The sequence below is a fragment of the Planococcus citri genome, chromosome 1 (genome assembly GCF_950023065.1).
Source record: "Planococcus citri chromosome 1, ihPlaCitr1.1, whole genome shotgun sequence".
Taxonomy (NCBI): domain Eukaryota; kingdom Metazoa; phylum Arthropoda; class Insecta; order Hemiptera; family Pseudococcidae; genus Planococcus; species Planococcus citri.
Genome location: NC_088677.1, coordinates 29,203,920 through 29,223,812, shown reverse-complemented (window position 1 = coordinate 29,223,812; position 19,893 = coordinate 29,203,920). Strand labels below are relative to the sequence as shown.

At 35.0% G+C, this 19,893-nt stretch overlaps 1 protein-coding gene across 7 annotated transcripts in view; it reads right to left on the bottom strand.

Moving 5' to 3' along the window:
- Positions 1-19,893, bottom strand: part of LOC135831225 (uncharacterized) — a 373,616-nt gene that overhangs the window by 79,542 nt on the left and 274,181 nt on the right. For all 7 annotated transcript variants that reach the window (XM_065343558.1, XM_065343562.1, XM_065343559.1 and 4 more), the window contains one exon: positions 15,693-16,112. In XM_065343558.1, the coding sequence (XP_065199630.1) occupies positions 15,693-16,112 (420 nt within the window). The remainder of the gene's footprint in view (positions 1-15,692; positions 16,113-19,893) is intronic.

Below are 19,893 nucleotides of genomic sequence, written 5' to 3'. Positions count from 1 at the left end.
TCTCCATTTACAAAACATCACACATCATATTTTCATTTACATTTGTTCTTTTCAAAAGTAATTTGGAAAGCATTCAAAGGACGTTGAAAACGGAATTAAGTCAGTCATGGAGTCACTATTCAGAAAGTGCTTTGGAAAAATGCGAGCTTTCCGAGGGCAAGAATCTTTTTCAAGTGAAAGAAGAAAAACTGAAGTATGCTCCGGTTACAGTATACCCCATGGTGTCTGTCTCATCAATGAACTCACCAATAGTAAGTTATTTTGTGGGAACATTTCTCTTTATGTGTTCTTGTTGCTAACATTAGTGACTCTGAAATCTCTGTGTGACCTCATCTCAGTTTTACCGCATTCTGTTCTTGCAAGTACGTACACCAAAGATAATCAGGATGAGTACAATGAACAAGAAGAGCTATGAAATGATGTTTTGAATCAAATTAACCTTAATGAAGATCAAGATGGGCCAGTTGAAGGAAACTCATCAATTCTTCAACCACAGATACGATCAAAGTCGGGTGGAACAGATGTCGTGTATACGACTCGATTCGACCCCTCAAGTGCCAAAATTGTCGATTATACAGGCACAAGACCGCCGGATGTAAAAATCCCAAATTCGAAGAGGAAAATACTTGTAACGCCTGCGGGCAATGGAACGCTGCCAATCAAGGTAAAGAGCTTCGCAACCTGTATGGTTATGAATTCGTAATTGTTGAATTTTATATTTCAAACCTCACAGGTTATTTCCCCGTAATTACGTTATCTTATCGTTTCTCCTAGTGTACGCCGTATCCGAGTTTGTATAATGATGGATGAGCTGTTGGGATGTACATAATTTCAAGTTTCAAGACATAAATGTCTTTATTATTTTTAATAAACGTTTTTAATTACAATTGAAATCGTTTAATATGTCCTACAATCAACTACCTAGTTTTATAATTGTAGAGCTTGTTTCCAACGTGACCTAAGTCATTGGACCCAACATGGAAACTAGAAAGCAGTGTTGCCAACTTGAAACGGAATAATAACTCATTTCTAGTAAGTACATTGTGTAACAAATGGTATTAAAGTGTTATTTATTAAATAATTTATCAACATTTTATTTTATTTATTTAATTTTTTGTGTTTCTAAACATGCCACCACCATTTCCAGGGGCTTTCAGTGCGAATGATCTAATAGGAGTGGTAGTCCAGTTCAAAAACTCGTTTTACGACAGTGAACCTGACAAGTTCGCCGGCACAGAAGACCAGCTTTGGACCTTTTAATGAGTGTTGAATTGAACCAAAAAAATCACGTTGAAGAGCCTCCACAATCAGGTCACTTAAAACTGGAAGGAAATTAGAACTGAAATTGATTTAACCCCTTACACTGATTTGAGCCCTCAGTCAAGCTTATCTGATGAAGTACATGAAGAGGAAATGGAATGTATGAATTTTGAAATCATAATATCCCCAAAAGAATGGGGAAAATTGTATCATCGTACTGCTTATACCAGAAAAGATCATCCTGGTTCAACCAGGTTGCATCAAACTTTGAAATTATCATGCATTTATTCATGTTGTCTCATTCGTGTACAGACCTATGTTCATGTTGTTTGTGTTCTTTTTGTTGTATTTTGTTGCAGGTGATTAAATGTGCTGTGTTAGTGTACCACAGGTAGCATATGTACCATAAGTTCTAATTCAAAGAAGTGCAAGTCGTCCAGCAATTACGGTGGATATGAAGTATTAATTTCAGCTAATATGTATTATGTACCTATGAAAATAGGAACATTACAGGGTTTTTGACTTTTCTTGATGGAAAGAAAATAATATGACTTCTGATCAACAAATAGTACGCTGGATACATCGAATCTTTCAGTCCAGTGGACAAACAATTCATAACATGCGTTTATGCAATGCCTCCAAATGAACTACATACATCGTAATGAACTCATATTTACGGGCAAAAGCAACAATGAAATAGTAATACCCACACAGATGTAAGTTGGTTTGCCTACCCTAAAAATTGAAGGGGCGAAGTTATAGGCAGTGTTGACCTCTATCTTAACCTGCCATGGGTGACATGGCAGATTTATACAGGAGTAGCATCATCTTGTAGCTCTCATCCGGGGAACAAGGGGCACTACCTACAAGCCCCTCTATCTATTCATGAGAAGAAACTGCGGGCGTCTAAAGTCTAGAAAATGAGCAAAACCAAAAAATGAAAATTTGCCAAAATGAAAAATTTGACTTAGGGAGCTTGTAGAACATTTTTTTAGATGAAAATTGCAATTTTTGGGATTAGCCTACCTTCATTTTTGAAGGATCCATGCAATTTTGAAGTTTTGAAACAGATCAATTTCTGAAAAATTTCAAATTTACTCAAATTGATCTGTTTCAAAACTTTAAAATTGCATGGATCCTTCAAAAATGAAGGTAGGCTAATCCCAAAAATTGCAATTTTCATCTAAAAAAATGTTCTACAAGCTCCCTAAGTCAAATTTTTCATTTTGGCAAATTTTCATTTTTTGGTTTTGCTCATTTTCTAGACTTTAGACACCCGTAGTTTCTTCCCATGAATAGATAGAGGGGCTTGTAGGTAGCGCGCTGTGTTCGCCTCGACGAGAGCTACAAAATGGTACTACTCCCGTATAAATCCCCCATGTCACCCATGGCAGGTTAAAGAAGCTATGATTGCTCAACATTTTCAATGTGCTGTATCACCTTCAATTTTAGACCAATGCAGAATGAAATCATGTTCTTTTTTGTTGAACATTCAAAGTTCTACAACTTAAATTATGTATACCTATCAATAATTGTTGATCTAAATTCAAAATGCAAGACGCCAGAACATTTGTTTCAACATTCTTGAGATTCAAACATCATCAATTTTGAATCAGGCCAAATACATGTACATACATATACCTACAGCTTAACTTGTGGAATTTCATTTTGCTCAACAAAAAAGGTCATTTTCTTATTTTGCATAAGTACGCTTAAAATTGTAGGCGTTAGTGCATTTTGGAAAGAATTTGTCTCCTCATGAATTAAAATTAAAAGAATGCTGCATACTGCATAGTAATGTTACTTCGCAATTTAAATATCAAAAAGGGATTGTGTAATGGAACAAGATTACTTGTGACTAACTGACACATCTCGTAAGTATCTGGACCATTTTGCCTTGACGCATATGGTTCTATTTTTCGAGTACTAATTCGAATCAAATTCATTACAGGAGCACGAATCCGAAGGAGGATCGACACAGGCATACGTTGCAATGTAACATATCAACTGGTCAGAATGCGAATACAACTGTTTCGATTCCAAGAATAGATCATCTTATTCCAAGTGATAATACATTACCATTTACATTTAAAAGACGTAAATTTCCAGTAATTCCTGCATTCACCATGCCAATTATTAAAAGCATTTCTATAATTCATTTTAATCATAATAATAAACTAAGATCTGCTAATTTTTGCATGGTAAAATAAATAATTAATTTCATTCCAGAAAATGAATTCAGAAAATACTAATTTTGTAAGTATGTACTCATCAATGTTTTATAGTAAAACCATTTCATAACTCATAGGTATTTCATAAATATAATTTTATGTAATTTAAATGTTTCATCATAGGATGCAGAATTCAGATGCAAACACAGTGAAACAATAAATATCACTTTATCGCTTCCAGGTAAAGTATTTTAAGAATACAGTAGTATAGTATTAGACCAGAACCATTTTGAAAGCATCCACTTTTAAAACTAAGGATAAGAGGAGAGTGGAAAGCCAGGAGTAGCATGTGGGTCACTTTGGAACACTCCGAGCCCGACCTCACGAATTTCCCACCACCTGACCATGGGAAAACCACCAACACGGGCACTTTGGGACTGGGGCCCGTGCACGCAACTTCCCACCAGCACCCCGTGGGAAAATTCACGCCATGCTCGGAGTGTTCCAAAGTGACTCATATACTACTCTCTGTTTGAAAAAGAATCATTTTGCACTTTACCTACATACGAATCATTTTCGAAGTTTCACCTTAAGGTTTCTTTTTTACATACGTTCGTATATGTTTCATGGGATCTTAAGACACCTTAAGGTGAGTAAAGTACTTGATTGCTGTTTTTATTCTCTGAATATTGGTAACAGTGGTGTTACCAGTAAAATTTTCAATTTTTTTCATGTCTGGTACCCCTACCACAACGAAAGAACGCAATATGATTGGTTGTTTTTTTTTACTACCCACTAACGAAAATTTCCATCACGTAATCGCCATTGACGTGTGTTTCTTCTTTGATTTATGACTTACGAATTATTTCAAAGTTTAATTAAATAATTATTCATCGATTTTCAATTTTAAAAGGATAAAATGGGTGTTAACTGGAGCGGATTATCGGTTTGTTTGCGGTACTGCTGTTGTCCTGGTGATCAATCGAATGAAGAGTAAGTAATTATTCATGTAGTGTTTTCGCTTTTTCAGCCATGTGTTTTTTTTTTGTCTAATCATTAATTATAATTCGCAGATCGATTGAAATCGTGAACAATGATGTGCTAGACTACGAAACACCAACTGGCTACACAAATGACGATGAGACACCATATGTCTGCAAATTACTTGCAAAAAAATTATATACTTATGCCGAGTTCGTCATCATCATCAGGATATGGCCAGCTCAGGTTACGGAACCCAAACCGGAAAATTCCTTTGTTTCTGCCGAGAAAGAGAACCATATTCCTCGCAAAAATCCATCAGGGTTGAAACCGTTAGGATCTTCTATACTTAACCGGAAACGAATGAACAACAATTTAATCGATTTTTCCAGAAAATTGATCGTGACCCTGCATGGGCTGTCAACATTGAAAGGCTTGAAACCTTCTTCACTGAAAACTTCATTCCAAATGTTATCCATGCTTTATAATGGTAATGGTACTTAACCCTATGCAATGCTGTAGTAATGTTACGATGAAATTTTGACTAAGAATAAGATCATATGTTTGTGTTTTGATCAATGTATTATATAAATATTGAGTAACTGCAACGGAGTAATAAATGTACCGGTAATCGAATAATCATGTATGTATTAATACATAATAAATTGACCAAAAAAAAGTGCTCGTGAATATATTTATTTCATGCTGACCATATAGATATCAGTGTATTCAAATCCATTTCGAATCGTCTGTATAGGTGAGTATAATGCGCATAATTCGCGTTCACTAGAAGATCGAATTTGAGAATATTTTTCATAAAATAGATCGTGAATTCGATCTTCAACGTTTGGAAATGATACAGCTTTATATTCCAACGCGATGTTTGATTTATTTCATTATTAAAGGAGCTACAGGTCCAGATCAAATTCGACAACGGTGATACTGAAGAATCGTCTGTGATGGTGGTGCAGTACGGTAATGGATCGCTCAATCTAACATATGAGTATACTCCACCACCACACGCTTCATACACAAACGATGAAAATGACATTGCTACTCCTAGCTTATCCCCCTTCCAGATGCTGAATGATACCAAAGACCTGTACCCTAAATGGTTGGACGCCGCTAGACGTCATAAGGAGGATTAGACGCTTATTATCAAATTTTTTATTTTTTTCCATTTTTTATAATATAATCGTGTTTTTTTAAATCACCATCGCGTGTCCTTTTTTTTTTTTATTATTACGTACGTATATTTTATAATAAATGATCGTTTTTACGAGTATATCTGTGGATGGTGATTACGAATTTTAATTTTTAATCATTTTTCTCAAAAAAAATTGACTTGTGGAAAAACAGAAAAAAATTCGGTTCAAGCAGCCGAACCCAGCGCTGAAAAATTTCCAGCATTACCTAGCCCCTATTTCAGAACATTCCATAGATTAAATCAAAGCCTTAGCGAGTGGGGATGCTTCAAAAAATACCCTCGTGAACAGACTTGTCAATGAAGAAGAGGAAGTTTTGACTATGATGAATCAGCACAAGAGCAAAGTCAGCGTAAGAACAATATCAGGTGTGATTCAGGAGTTCCACTGCCCATCAATAACTGTATGACGGATTTTGACCCAGCATGCAGAATACGACGCACTGTTATCAATTTTATTCATTTATGTGTTTAATTAATATATAGGTACTTTACTTATTCACTAAAAATTATAGAAATGGCCGTATCAACTCTCTCGAACTTCACCATGGGTGGAAATCAATGTAGGCAGTTAAAAATCGAGTAACGTCTTTATGCTCGACCGAATGTATCCCCATTTAAGCGGATTTCCAGATCCGTTCATAAAATTTTATTTCACGGTGCCGAAGTAATATGTAGATCATGCAAAAGTTCTAATTGGTAAAAAAAGAATTAATATTTTTTCATTATAATTAAAAGAAAGAATACCGAGATAGAACCATAACTGTAATTTTTTCATCAAGGTTAGCATCCCTGATATTTCTATACTGTATTTTTAAGCAATATTGACAATAATAATTATTAATATAAAATTGAAATTATAATTCCTTTAGGATTGCATCAAGAAAACTTTTTCAAAATCGTATCAAACTTGGTACTAGTAACTAATGACGCAACCAAAAAAATCTTTGAAAATGCAATGAAGCAAGTTACGTTTACGTCGGATGTGACTCAAGCCATGGTCACTCTATTAGGAGAAAAAATTCGATGTCAAAAAATAGAATATTTTCCGGAATATGAAATTAAAGGAGATGTCAACATTCATGAGTTTTAAATTTTCTATGCTCAATGCTGTTGGCTGTTGTATAAATTATATTTGTTCATCTACAGTGTATGAAGCGGCTAAAAGAAGCCTTGAAAGAATCTCCGGATGAAAATACCATCAGCACAAAAGTGCTGTACTATGTTACAATGTCTGATCCGTCAAGTCATTCGCATCCGCTCTGGAGCTCTCTTTTAACTCAACAAGTTGACACGGCAATAGTTCAAGAAATCAAACGATTGGTGATTCAAGAAGGAATAAGCGATGTACATTTTATTAAAGTGGCTCTGAATAATTTTGTCAAGAAGAATATATAGTTATCTACGAATATTTCATCAAAGGTAAGGAGTTTTTTCCCTTCGAATCACACCATTTACAACTTCATTCTTAAATTTATATATGAAGCCAAAGGAAGCAAAATCCAACAAATCGCTCTTCAGAATAAGATCAATGAATATAAAATGAAAGGTAACGCGAAGTTTTATTACAGAATGTATTCTGAAAAGGACAACCATTCTTATTTTGTTACCAGTCAGACTGGCAGTCTCGAGTTATTGAATACGTATGGTAGTGTAGTGTTACTGGATGCTACTTCTTATAAAACCAGTAAGTATGACCTAACATTGTTTAGTCTTGTGGTGAGGACAAATGTTTCTTATATCATGGTTGGAATTTTCATCATCATGTCTGAAAATTCCTCCTCAATTGAAGAAGCGCTAAAAATTTTCAAACAATGGAACCCTGAATGGAAGGTGCAGTATTTTGTAACAGATTACTCCGAAGCAGAGATGAATGGCATGAAAACTGTGTTTGATGTACCATGTTACATTTGTGATTTTCACCTGGTGGCTGGTACATGCATGGAGGAGGTGGGTGTCAAAGAAAGAACATGTTCCTGAGGCCAGAGATGGAGAACTTTTGCTCGAATTGTGGCGAAAATTGGCTACTTCTAAAAATGATGAAGAGTTTGAACATCATCTTGAGGAACTACAAACTTCATCTCAGTGGTTGAGTAATCAAAATGTTCAAAGATATTTCTCAAATACGTGGTTATCCTACAAAGATTAGTGGTGCCGAGTGTTTTTTCAGACTGATTTTTTACTCATTATAAACTCCAATAATGGAATAGAGGCCCAGCACAAAGTTTTGAAACATTATTTTCTTAGGTGAGTTGTGGATAAAGATCTATGTCATGTCGTTGACACTATTATTAATACTTTTTAGATTGAATGGTTTTTATTTTTTCAAATAAATCGGATGAATAAATAATTCAGTGTTCAGGTTTATTTTTTTTTATTATTATTATTTTTTTTTTAAAGAAAAAATTATATTGTATAAAATAATGTATAGCATTCTGAAAAATACGTGAAAAATTTACCAAGTCCCAACAGAACGAACTATGATTCATTCGAACGACACCTCACCCAAGTCAGGGAAAATAACTCCCTACTTATGGTTATGCTGCTCTCTAAATTTGAAACAGGGAAATTTCACTGCTTAGCAGTCACGACATTTTGCCTTTTTAAAGCAGTAGGTAGTTTTTCTACTGTTTTGCAGTCAAAACTACTGCTTTTAAAAAGTTAAAATGCCGTGACTGCGAAACAGTGAAATTTGACTGCTTCAAATTTAGAGAGTAGGAATGGGAAGAAAATTTAGAACTCGATGAAAAGCAGCACAAACTGAAGACGAAATGGATATGCGAAGTTCATTTTGATAAAAACGATATTACAAACGCCTCGCCATTCGAAATAAATTACCCTGACCAGATTATAGTACAGTCATTTTAAATTTTTTATTCGGACTAAATCCTACAAAAGGTTTTTTTGCGGGATACTGTAGTGGAAGGGGTCCTATTTAACATACTAAAAGTCCCACCCCGTACCCCGCGTGCGTCGCGTGCTAGAGCGTGAAAAGTGTCCCGCCGCGGCGTTTTTTGCGATTTTCTCGCGAGGGTTTGATTTTACGTCGAAAATGGCTTTATTTTTGTGTTCTACGTCAAATTTCCGATCTATTGATATATCAACTGCCCTTCTACCCCCAAGGGGGGTGGGACCAGAACCATTCAAATGAGAGGGGTTTTCTAAAAAAAACAAAAAAGCTATCGGCGCATATGGGGGATGAAATGGTCCCGGAGAGTGTTCGAGTTGATACCAGCATGGAAGGTGGGTACCATCGAGAAACTTCCGCGTGAAAAATTTCAGATCCACGCCCCCTCCCCTTTTTGGGGAGCCCCCCTTTTCTGAAATTTCAATAACACTTTTCTCAGCCCCATTTCAACCGATTTTGAAAATTTTTCAGTATGTTATGTATATCCTTAGTAAGTATCCCCACAAAAATTTTCAACCCCCTCCCCTCATATTTACCCCTCAAAATGGCGTTTTTTTATATTTTTTATGCCTATTAACAATCAATATTGCGAGGTAAAATTTTGGAAACACGTTTTTTGGATGTATTTTCGGCCCCCAAACATCATATACTGTTTTAGAAATTTTTGCTTTGGTGCGCCGTGGTGAAAAATTGGATGAATGTGTTTTAGGGGGGTAGGGGGTGAAATGGGAATTTTGAAAAAAATAACTATTAACGAGTAGGGTGTCGTTTTCATATGATTCGATACCGCTGAGAACGAATATGACTTCAGATTTTCTGCTACACTCACCTAGACCCCTCCAGAGCCCCTCAGCCCCCCTCAATTTTCACTATTTTGGAAATGAAGTTATTTTGATGAAATTGGTGTCGTTTTCATATGATTCGATACCACCGAGCACGAATATGACTTCGAATTTTCTGCTACACTCTCCTAGCCCACTCCAGAGCCCCTCAGCCCCCTCAATTTTCATTATTTTGGAAATAAAGTCATTTTCATATTTTGATTATCTCGCGAAATATCGCGTTTTTCGACAAAGTTGTTATTCAAAAAATGTTCTCATATAATTTCCTATAAGAATGGTTCTTATCATGTTTTTGAAAAAAACGCAATTTAAACTCCCAAAAATCGTAATTTGTACCAATTGTTTAGGGGAAGCATGCCTTAACGCCGCTTCTCCTATGACAGAAGACGAAGATAGTGAAGAAGAAGACAACGTTGTAGAACTACAGACAAAAACTAAAACTCGTCGCCGATGCCTAAAATTTTAAATATTGAGATTAATGTAACTTGGAATTTTTTTGATTTCATTATTATGTAATATATACACTTATTCTACAGGTTTCATTTAATTGTAACATCCTTCTAGTGAGTGTGACCTTGAAAAACTTCACTCTGATGTAACTATTTTAAAGATAGTGAAAATTGAGGTCGGGCTGAGGGCTGTGGAGAGAGCTAGGTGAGTGCAGCAGAAAATGTGAAGCCATATTCGTGCTCAGAAACATCGAATCATATAAATACGACACCAAAATAACTTTATTTCCAAAACAGTGAAAATTGAGGGGGCTGAGGGACTCTGGAGTGGGTTAGGAGAGTGTAGCAGAAAATTCGAAGTCATATTCGTGCTCGGTGGTATCGAATCATATGAAAACGACACAAATTTCATCAAAATAACTTTATTTCCAAAATAGTGAAAATTGAGGGGGCTGGGGGGCTCTGGAGGGGGCTAGGTGAGCGTAGCAGAAAATCTGAAGTCATATTCGTTCTCAGCGGTATCGAATCATATGAAAACGATACCCTACTCGTTAATAGTTATTTTTTTCAAAATTCCCATTTCACCCCCTACCCCCTTAAAACACATTCATCTAATTTTTCACCCCGGCGCACCAAAGCAAAAATTTCTAAAACAGTATATGATGTTTGGGGGCCGAAAATACATCCAAAAAACGTGTTTCCAAAATTTTACCTCGCAATATAGATTGTTAATAGGCATAAAAAATATAAAAAAACGCCATTTTGAGGGGTAAATATGAGGGGAGGGGGTTGAAAATTTTTGTGGGGATACTTACTAAGGATATACATAACATACTGAAAAATTTTCAAAATCGGTCGAAATGGGGCTGAGAAAAGTGTTATTGAAATTACAGAAAAGGGGGGCTCCCCAAAAAGGGGAGGGGGCGTGGATCTGAAATTTTTCACGCGGAAGTTTCTCGATGGTACCCACCTTCCATGCTGGTATCAACTCGAACACTCTCCGGGACCATTTCATCCCCCATATGCGCCGATAGCTTTTTTGTTTTTTTTAGAAAACCCCTCTCATTTGAATGGTTCTGGTCCCACCCCCCTTGGGGGTAGAAGGGCAGTTGATATATCAATAGATCGGAAATTTGACGTAGAACACAAAAATAAAGCCATTTTCGACGTAAAATCAAACCCTCGCGAGAAAATCGCAAAAAACGCCGCGGCGGGACACTTTTCACGCTCTAGCACGCGACGCACGCGGGGTACGGGGTGGGACTTTTAGTATGTTAAATAGGACCCCTTCCACTACAGTATCCCGCAAAAAAACCTTTTGTAGGATTTAGTCCGAATAAATCTTCCCATATCATCTAAAATTCCTGTACTATTACAGAAGTTGTTAAACGTAAAGGAGTAGCTCGCTTAAAACAAACAGCATTTCCAAAGATAAATGTATCGTTCTCAAGCAGGCCAAAACGATTGAATCGATCTGTCTCCTCTCTTCGGATCCTCTTGCTTCGATTACAAACAACATTCATGTCATACCAAATTCTTCAGCTACATCGAACATAGAAAGTGCAACCATCGACATTGAAATAAAACCTATCAATACTGCTCCAGCACTTGATGAAAAATGTGAAGTGAAAGACGAAAAAACAGATGAAAAATGCGAAATAAGAGATGAACGAACAGATGATAACGACGTCAACGTCAAAATAAAAAAACCAAGGTTAGAGCACCTATGGATTCCGTTTTTCGGTCTTCATGACGATGATACCATGATTTTCATTCAACATACCGTAAAGGGGAACGTCAAAATGATTTATATTGATCCTGATGATACGAAATCGAAAGTTAAAATTATAGATTTGCTCATTAACAGGCGGAATGTGTTATATGTAGTTATTTTGGAAGATGTCCAAAATGACTGTTTTAAAGACATTTCTCAGCGAAAACTGAATGAAATTGGATGATTTTTGGATATGTTGTTCATGAAAGTACCCATGAGGGTGCTACGTTGCCCTTTTTTTCAAATTTGGAATTTTTAACTTGTTATTCACGTTTGTAGAACAGACGTACAAATATATAATGTTCAACTTCAAATTTGAAAAAAAAGGGCAACGTAGCAGCCTCAAGGGCAGTTTCATGAACAACATATCCAAAAATCATTCAATTTCATCGAAAAATCAATGAGAAATGTCTTTAAAACTAAAACCATGTCGATATCAACAAAATGTATAAGGATGCCTTATTTCGTTCATCCTTATTTCGGAACGATCATTCGTTCTTTTCGTGATTTCTGTTCAGTTCAAAATCAAAACATGTGATTGTTGATTACTGATGTCTGTTTGTCTGATAATACGACTAATTACGAGTGTTGTTTTAGTTATTTAGTTTGATTTGAAGTTTTTTGTATGTATCATAATTTATAATATCGAGTTTTGGAAGAAGGAAGAAAGGTAAGTAACAAAAGTACTTCTTATTTTACCATATCCGCATAATTATTCCTTCAGTAATGTAGCTAACGCGTTATCTCCATCATTGTATGAATTTGATCTCTTCATTGCTTCATCAATGGGCATTCCATTATTGGTGTTTTTATGCTATTTTTTACCTAAAATTTTGGTACTACACTATACTATACTATGATTTACTATAGTAACTGTAGTCGCGAAAATACCATGGTTTACTATAGTACTTTTTTTTCATAGTTAACCATGGTTTTTTTCCGTACGGGTTGGTTTCCCTGTTATCCTAATGCAACCAGGCTTCTTCAGCCTGCCGATGTTTCTTGTTTTAAGTCATTAAAGAATGGTTGGAAATTTGGCGTTCATGAGTGGGCTAAAAAACATCCTGCTGAAGAGATTAATTTCAAAAATTTCGCTTCAATTTTAGAAATTGTGGTAAAGAAACACGTTAAACAGAATACCGGTAGTGAATGGATTCAAAGCTTGTGGGTTATATCCATGGAATCCGAATGTGATTGATTATTCGAAATGTTTTGCTAAAATACCTAAGTAAAAAGAATGAAACTGAAGTTGAAGAAATTATTGATGATGTGAATGTAAACAACCATGTTGTACTCTAAAAGATACCAACTAAACAAAAACGAAATGAGAAGTAAAGATTTAAATAAAAAAATAGAAGAACCTTTCACGTTTAAACCGGTATATTGGTGAACTTGAAAATATATTAGGCAATGATGAAAGTACTGCCTTACAAACTGGAAACTAAGTTGCCAAGGTATCTAGATGGATCCTTCCTAGATCAAAAACTACATCATAACATACATAATTGCGACAAAATTAATTTTCAAAGGTGGAAAATCCAAAGTAGCTTATTTCTTCCAGAATTATTTGTGCATAGGAGACTCTATAACATACCAATTCGTAACCAACGCCATCCAAAAGACAAATGATGACACCGACATGAGTATATTACGTACCTGTCCCTTCTTGGGGAAACAGATCAATACAGGTTTCATTAAAATAGCACTGGAAATGCCTTTCATCACTATTCCAAAGTTCATGATGCTTTCACTGGGAGAAGCAGAACTTTGATATGATATGACTCCCATCCGAAAAGGGAAAAGAAATTAATCAAACTATTAAGGTTTATACATTACTGGTTAAACGCATAGTCATCATTCCGCCTATTTCTAAAATGAGTAATAAAGATGATAGACTTGAACTCAGAAGATGGCTAGAAAGAACGTGTAAATCGCAAGAGTTTTCATCAAAATTTTTATATCTCAGTTTTATTGAGAACGTGATTGATAGATGCGATCCCGAAGACATTAAAGGCAATATACCAGCTTTATTGAAACAAACTACTTTCGAATTAAAAGTTCGAATGATGGCTGTATGTTCTCATCCAAAGACATAATCAACAATAAAATACATATAACAATTAATCACCTGCTAACGATAATGATAACAATTCGATCACAGTGTTCCCACAACAACGAATCAAAAATAAATTATTTTGCATAATATTTTATTTTAATTTAATTTGTAACTGGTTTCCTTCATAAAATCTGATCTTTTTTCAGTAATTATTGAAAATTTATTTCAAAGTTTTGTTTATTAAGTTGTTATTTTTGTTTATATAAGTTTCTATAATTACTATTTAAGTATGATTTCCTTCAAGTCAATTTTTTTTTGTTTAATTAATTTCAATTAATTATTTAGTTTAACAGTATTTTTCTTTATTTTATATATGCATGGAAATGCTAATAAGAAATTTACTTTTGTTCAACACATTTTTTTTTATTACAGTATTACTATTATTACTGTACCTTTAATACTAGAAATTTAATGTGTTCAAATTTTTTTTATTTTTTTGTTCAATCGACCATATCGTTGTAATGCACAATTAGTTAAAAAGTGTCATAAATATGATCTCATTTTAATTTCTATAGTCACTAGTCAGTATTTGTTTTGTATTATTATTATTATTATTATTATTATTATTATTATTATTTTTTTTTTTGGCATAATTCATGCCTTTTACTTTACATTTATTACATGTATATTTTTACTCTGGTCAGAATTACAAAATTTTTTAATCCAGAAATTTTAAATCTCTTTGATAGACCCAAAAAGGTCAAATTGCGATTCTCTCCTAGTCATGGTATAGTGTTGATAGGTCAGATGAAACATAGTTTCCGAGTCCTGTAATTACGTTGACACGTCATGGGCAATCTATACTCTCAATATTTACCCTTTCTATCCTTCCTTCTTGGAAAACCTTCTATATTCGTAGTCATTTTTTAAATTAATAAATTTTTTATTCTTAAAGAATTTGTTAATTCAAGGGGCAATGTAGAGAGAGGTTTTCCCCTGCGTCCTCACGCTATTAGCTAGGTAAATATTTCCTTAAACAAAACTACCTTATTTTACCTCCCGCTCATATTATGACGAGCCAATTATATCATTACACCGGTCATTTATCATCAATAAATAAAGACTAGCGGAACTTTCGTGAACTTTCGCATGAGCTTACGTTACTTTTCAAGCTCCCCGATACTGTTCAGATGAGTAATTGCAGAAAAAGTACTAAAGGAGATCTTAAAAGTCAGAATCATTTGCAATATGAAATAAGAATATTATTATAATTACAAGATGAATGACGTACTGTAGTGGAAAAACCAATACGACTACAATTAGTGCACTTCGAAATGCCATAGAAGTCGAACAAAAGAAAAAATCTAAATGAAGTTGAATTACGAAAAAAGTCTTCGACAGTAAGTTGATTAAAGTATGTGTAATATTGTCCATTTCATACTGTGTTCCCAAAATAACCCCTTTTGACGTAGCGTAAGATTGTAAAAATATTCAACGTGATTGTAATGTTGTATTTTTTTTCTTGACTAAATTGTTTGATTTTGCTCAATAATTTTTATGAACTTTGTTTGTTTTTATTTAACAGATCGTAGCTGTACTATCTTCAATCCAAACGTAAGAGTAAGACCCCTGTTGAAAATGCGAGTTCACAACTCTTCATACCTACCTATATTTAGCGCTAGTACTAGGCACTACCTATCTAAGTATTGTTATCTCCGATGAGATAAATAATAGTCGATTGTACATTGTATTTAACGAATGAACTCCATTCGAGATCTGTATTCCTTTAACCCCTGAAAAACACATTTTGGCACACACCATTCCCCATGGAGATGATAGAAAATCGATCACTAAAGAGTTACTCATGACAATAATCATGATCACTTTTTCAGGAGTCAGCTCGGGCTGCTTTAGTTAGAGAAAGCTTGAACGATGTACCCGCATCGCATGCAAAATACAAAATTTTGATGCAAATCGTAAATCAACTCGTGATAAGAGTGACCAAAAGAAAGATCGAGTAAGATGTAACAAAAATGATCATACAAACCTGGGCAACAAAGTCGAAATAATCCTCTCAGCTTCCTCAGGCGGAGGTGGGAAATCGCCGACTTTTTGATTCCGCGATTTGTTTACATTACGAGCAAATAATGGTGGCGGTGTGCCGGGAGTGGTAACATTTTGGTTGCCGTTGGTTTCGGCGACGAATTCTTTCGACGATGAAGCAGTCAGCATCAATTTAGCTTTACGTCCATTCATACTCATATAACCGTCGTCTTCGGATTGATGGCCTCCAAAACCAGAAGGACTTTCGTCTTCCGGCGTACTGCAACTTTTCAACGAGGTAACTTCTTCTTCCACACCGCTGGTTTGCGAACGATCTGCACCACTGTTGTCGGGGCCTTCAAAATCGTCAAATTCGGATAGCACGCGATCCAATAAATCCAACGATCTTTGCACTTCATCGCACCTGTAACAATAAAACGAACCACATTTTTGAGTATAAACATAATGATTAGATTTTTATACTCTCGAAGAATACAGTTTTATTATTGTAAACGAGTTTTCCCACTTCCCCCACCACATACATTGGTGCGTCAAATTATATATTTTTCCCGAGTAGTACATCTAGCAAAACGTTTCCAAAACTGGAAACTTTTTTCCACCATTCGCAGACTTGGGAAAAAACCAAGTCGAAATACAACATATAAAAGTATACGAGAAAAAACAGGAAATTGCAACGAAATTTCCACATCGAGCGACGACACTTAAAGTAGCATTTTCGGCGCTCGCCTGCACTTCGTTTCCGGCCGACGAGAAAAACCCTAGCGAATTTCTTCACCGTAATAGAAATCGCATTTCCGAACTAGCCCCGGTACAACGAACGGGCAGAAAATAAACACAGAAAAGCGACCAGGCAAAGAAACAGGGGAGGGGTTAGCGAATGAGACATGGAAAAAATGAGAAATTTCGTTTACCCTTGGAAAACGCTGTTTTTTTTTCACCCCGATATGGTACCGGAGGAAAATCTATTTTTTTCACATACACATTTTTCCCTTCAGTTATTCTACTATACTAGTAGGTGGTATTCCTTGTCTGGATTTTCTCTTTACGTCAAAACGATAAAAATGCCATTTATTTACGCGTACATCGAGGAAAAATATTTATCCAACGCATATTTTCACGCTACAATCGTATGGCCGAGCTGGATTTATGCATTAAACATAATTCGTTTAAGTGGTAAAAGTTTGCAGCGTCAAATTTCGACTTTTTGTTGTGCCATGCGCCGCTGTAGCTCTTTCTCGACTAAGGAAAATGGGCAGGGGGTTTTTTCACTCATGTAGACGAATAGAGCACAGCACGTGTACCAATTTTCAAGTTTGTTAACCCACGTTTTGTATACGAACGTCAAGGACACATTTTTTTCCCTTCTTATTTACATTTTATAAATCATTTATCAAAGATATGCTAGAGAATTCATAATACCTACTCGTATACTACGCGGATAATTTTTCCAATGATAAAATTTTATAACACTACATCGGATCATGGGATTATTGATAAGATTAATTATATTCGGGTCTTGTTTTCCGTCAATTTTTTACCATCTTTATGACAAGTTAATTCGAGACTTTGAAATTTTCTACCGTCAGCAACGACCGACGACGACGACGACGACGTAACGGTATAATTTAAAAATACTGCCAACGCCATACCATGATACAAAATATCAGTCTACTCAAGACGTCCTTTAATCCCTCGTCGTGGCTTTAATTTTAACGTCAGATAACTTTATTGAGAAAGCTCGGGGTTTCGTTTAATATTTCGCTAGTATTTTACCCCCAACGAATTAGCGGAGCGTAATCCATTAGGTAGGTATGCAAAAAAATGTAACTAATTCGATTAAAAAGTGATTAAAATCATTCGGAGGAATTTCGCCAGGAATTAAGATTTTCCAATGAGTCAAAGTTGTTAGGTATACCTAAATGTGTCATATGGGTTGAGTTTATGATTGAAGGTGTGCGTTGCGCGCCAATTATAACGGACTAACATAATTTGTAATATTGTAGTTTGTACATTCGTTGGACGTTAAGTCGTTTATTGGAATCAAATTTCAGTAAATGAAACATTCATCGTTGAATTTTTGATGGTTTGGTATGTGTTTCTGAGTTGCCAATTTCATAAAGAAACGTGGATCATTCCGTGCACTTTGTTCTGTTAAGGATCAATAAGTGATTGTAATAATTATATTCGAAAAGTAGATGAAAAAAACTGCAATTTGATGGTACTTTGCTGCAACCTTATAGCAGGGGAAGGGATTTAACAAAATGGGAAAGGCACGTACATAAAACAGGACTCACGTAAGGCAAAAGGCGACAACAATGACCATAAAAACTTTTTCTGAACGCATCATTTTCTTTACTAGAATGATAATTCTGTGCTCTGAGATCACCAAATTATTATTTTGGTAAAAAAAAAATGTATGCAGATGAAAAACCTTCAAAAACCCATTTTTTACAGTCAACTTCTTTCGGCTTTTCGCAAACATGGATTTTCTGTTGTTTTATGTGGCATTCCTGTTTTGTTAAACTCATTGACCAGCATGTTGCAGCAAAGTGTACTCAAATTGCAGCTTTCTTCATCTACTTTCCGAATAATGATTACTTTTAAATTTTTAAAATTCAAGTTCAAACAGCAGTTCAAAAGTGTTCTTGATAGAGCTCAAATTTTATCCTGCAGTAGAGTGTAAGTGGTAGGTAAATGGACTACTCGATCTTTATAGAAAATCCAACAACACTAGAAGCTAGCCCAGAAGGGTCTGAGAAGAAACTATCATACATAGAAATGCAGTAAGAAAGAGAGCTTGATGCGCTCTAGAATGTCTTACTATCAACATCTCCAAACACATGATAAACCAAAAATACCAGAATTAGCTGGAATTTTGAAATTTGCTGATTCTTGTGAGCCTAGACAGGTTGCGATATGGAAAACCCAGTTTTGTTTCAATTTTCAGTTCTGCATAATAAGAGCTCGCAGTATCCACTTTTATTTCCCCATGGTACTTCTGTGTGGTTTCCTGGCTTATTAAGTCTTAAAAATTATAAAGTTTCCCAAACAGAATATTATAGGCTACAGTTATTCTCAGACTGTAATGAACTGATGACTGTTTCACTGGGTTTAAAAGGCTTTTGCAGGAGTATTCTGTAGATATGTGGTCAAGGGCAGAAGAAGAGAAGTTACTGTGGGTGAAACGAGAACAGTCTAAATTAATGCAAATAGCTACTCGAGATGAATTTGATGAAACAGTCCCAATGATCAGATACAGATCTTTCTTCAAGCAGGAGAGCAGAATCATTTTCACTACGCTATGTGAAAACATGAGCTACTCAATTTATTAAATGACAGTGTTATAGGGAATATTTTCCCTTCTGATGACTCTTTATTCAATTTCGAATAGTACGTACCTGTGAATCTGCAGTATTCAATGAACCAGCTATTACCGACTATCATCAATACAAAATGACTGAATTGAGGGTTATGGCTATGCAAAAGGGAATTAAACTAAAGGCTATTTTAGGATGAATGAAGCCAGTCAAAATTTATTCGTATTTGTAAACAAACTAATGGCTGCGCCAACTTGCTCCTGCGAGTTCTGTCGCGAATTGTTATTATTTTTTTTTCAACTCGTTTTTGTAATGTGTAGTTTATTTTTTGAAAAGTTTTTATCGGTTTTTTTAATATGTGTTTCTAAATGTGAATTTTTTTAGGAAAGGTTAGGTATATTGATTTTTTCAACTCGTTTTTTTAATGTGAATTTTCTTTTTTGAAATGTTTTTATTGGTTTTTTTAACTTGTGTTTTTTAAATGTGAATTTTTTTAGGAAAGGTTAGGTAACTATATCGATTTTTTAACTCGTTTTTTTAATGTAAATTTTCGATTTTTTCAACTTGTTGCGTTTTTTTTTTTAATATGTATTATAGTTTTAAGGTGTTTTTTTTCTGTTCATTTCGGGACTGGCCAGGTGCAGGGCGCGAGGGGAGGAGGGAGGGTAGGTTGGACTCAAAATTAAATCTTGAGCTTTTTTTTTTTGAGTTGTCTCGGGTGGGGTTAGGTTTGGGTAAAAATTCTCGATTCAATTCATTGACTCTGACTCGTTTTTGTTAATTTTTCAATGTTTTGTCAATTTTGATGTTCTTTAAACGATTTTTCAAATCTGTATTTTTTACAAGTATTTCTGTGAAATTTTTCAT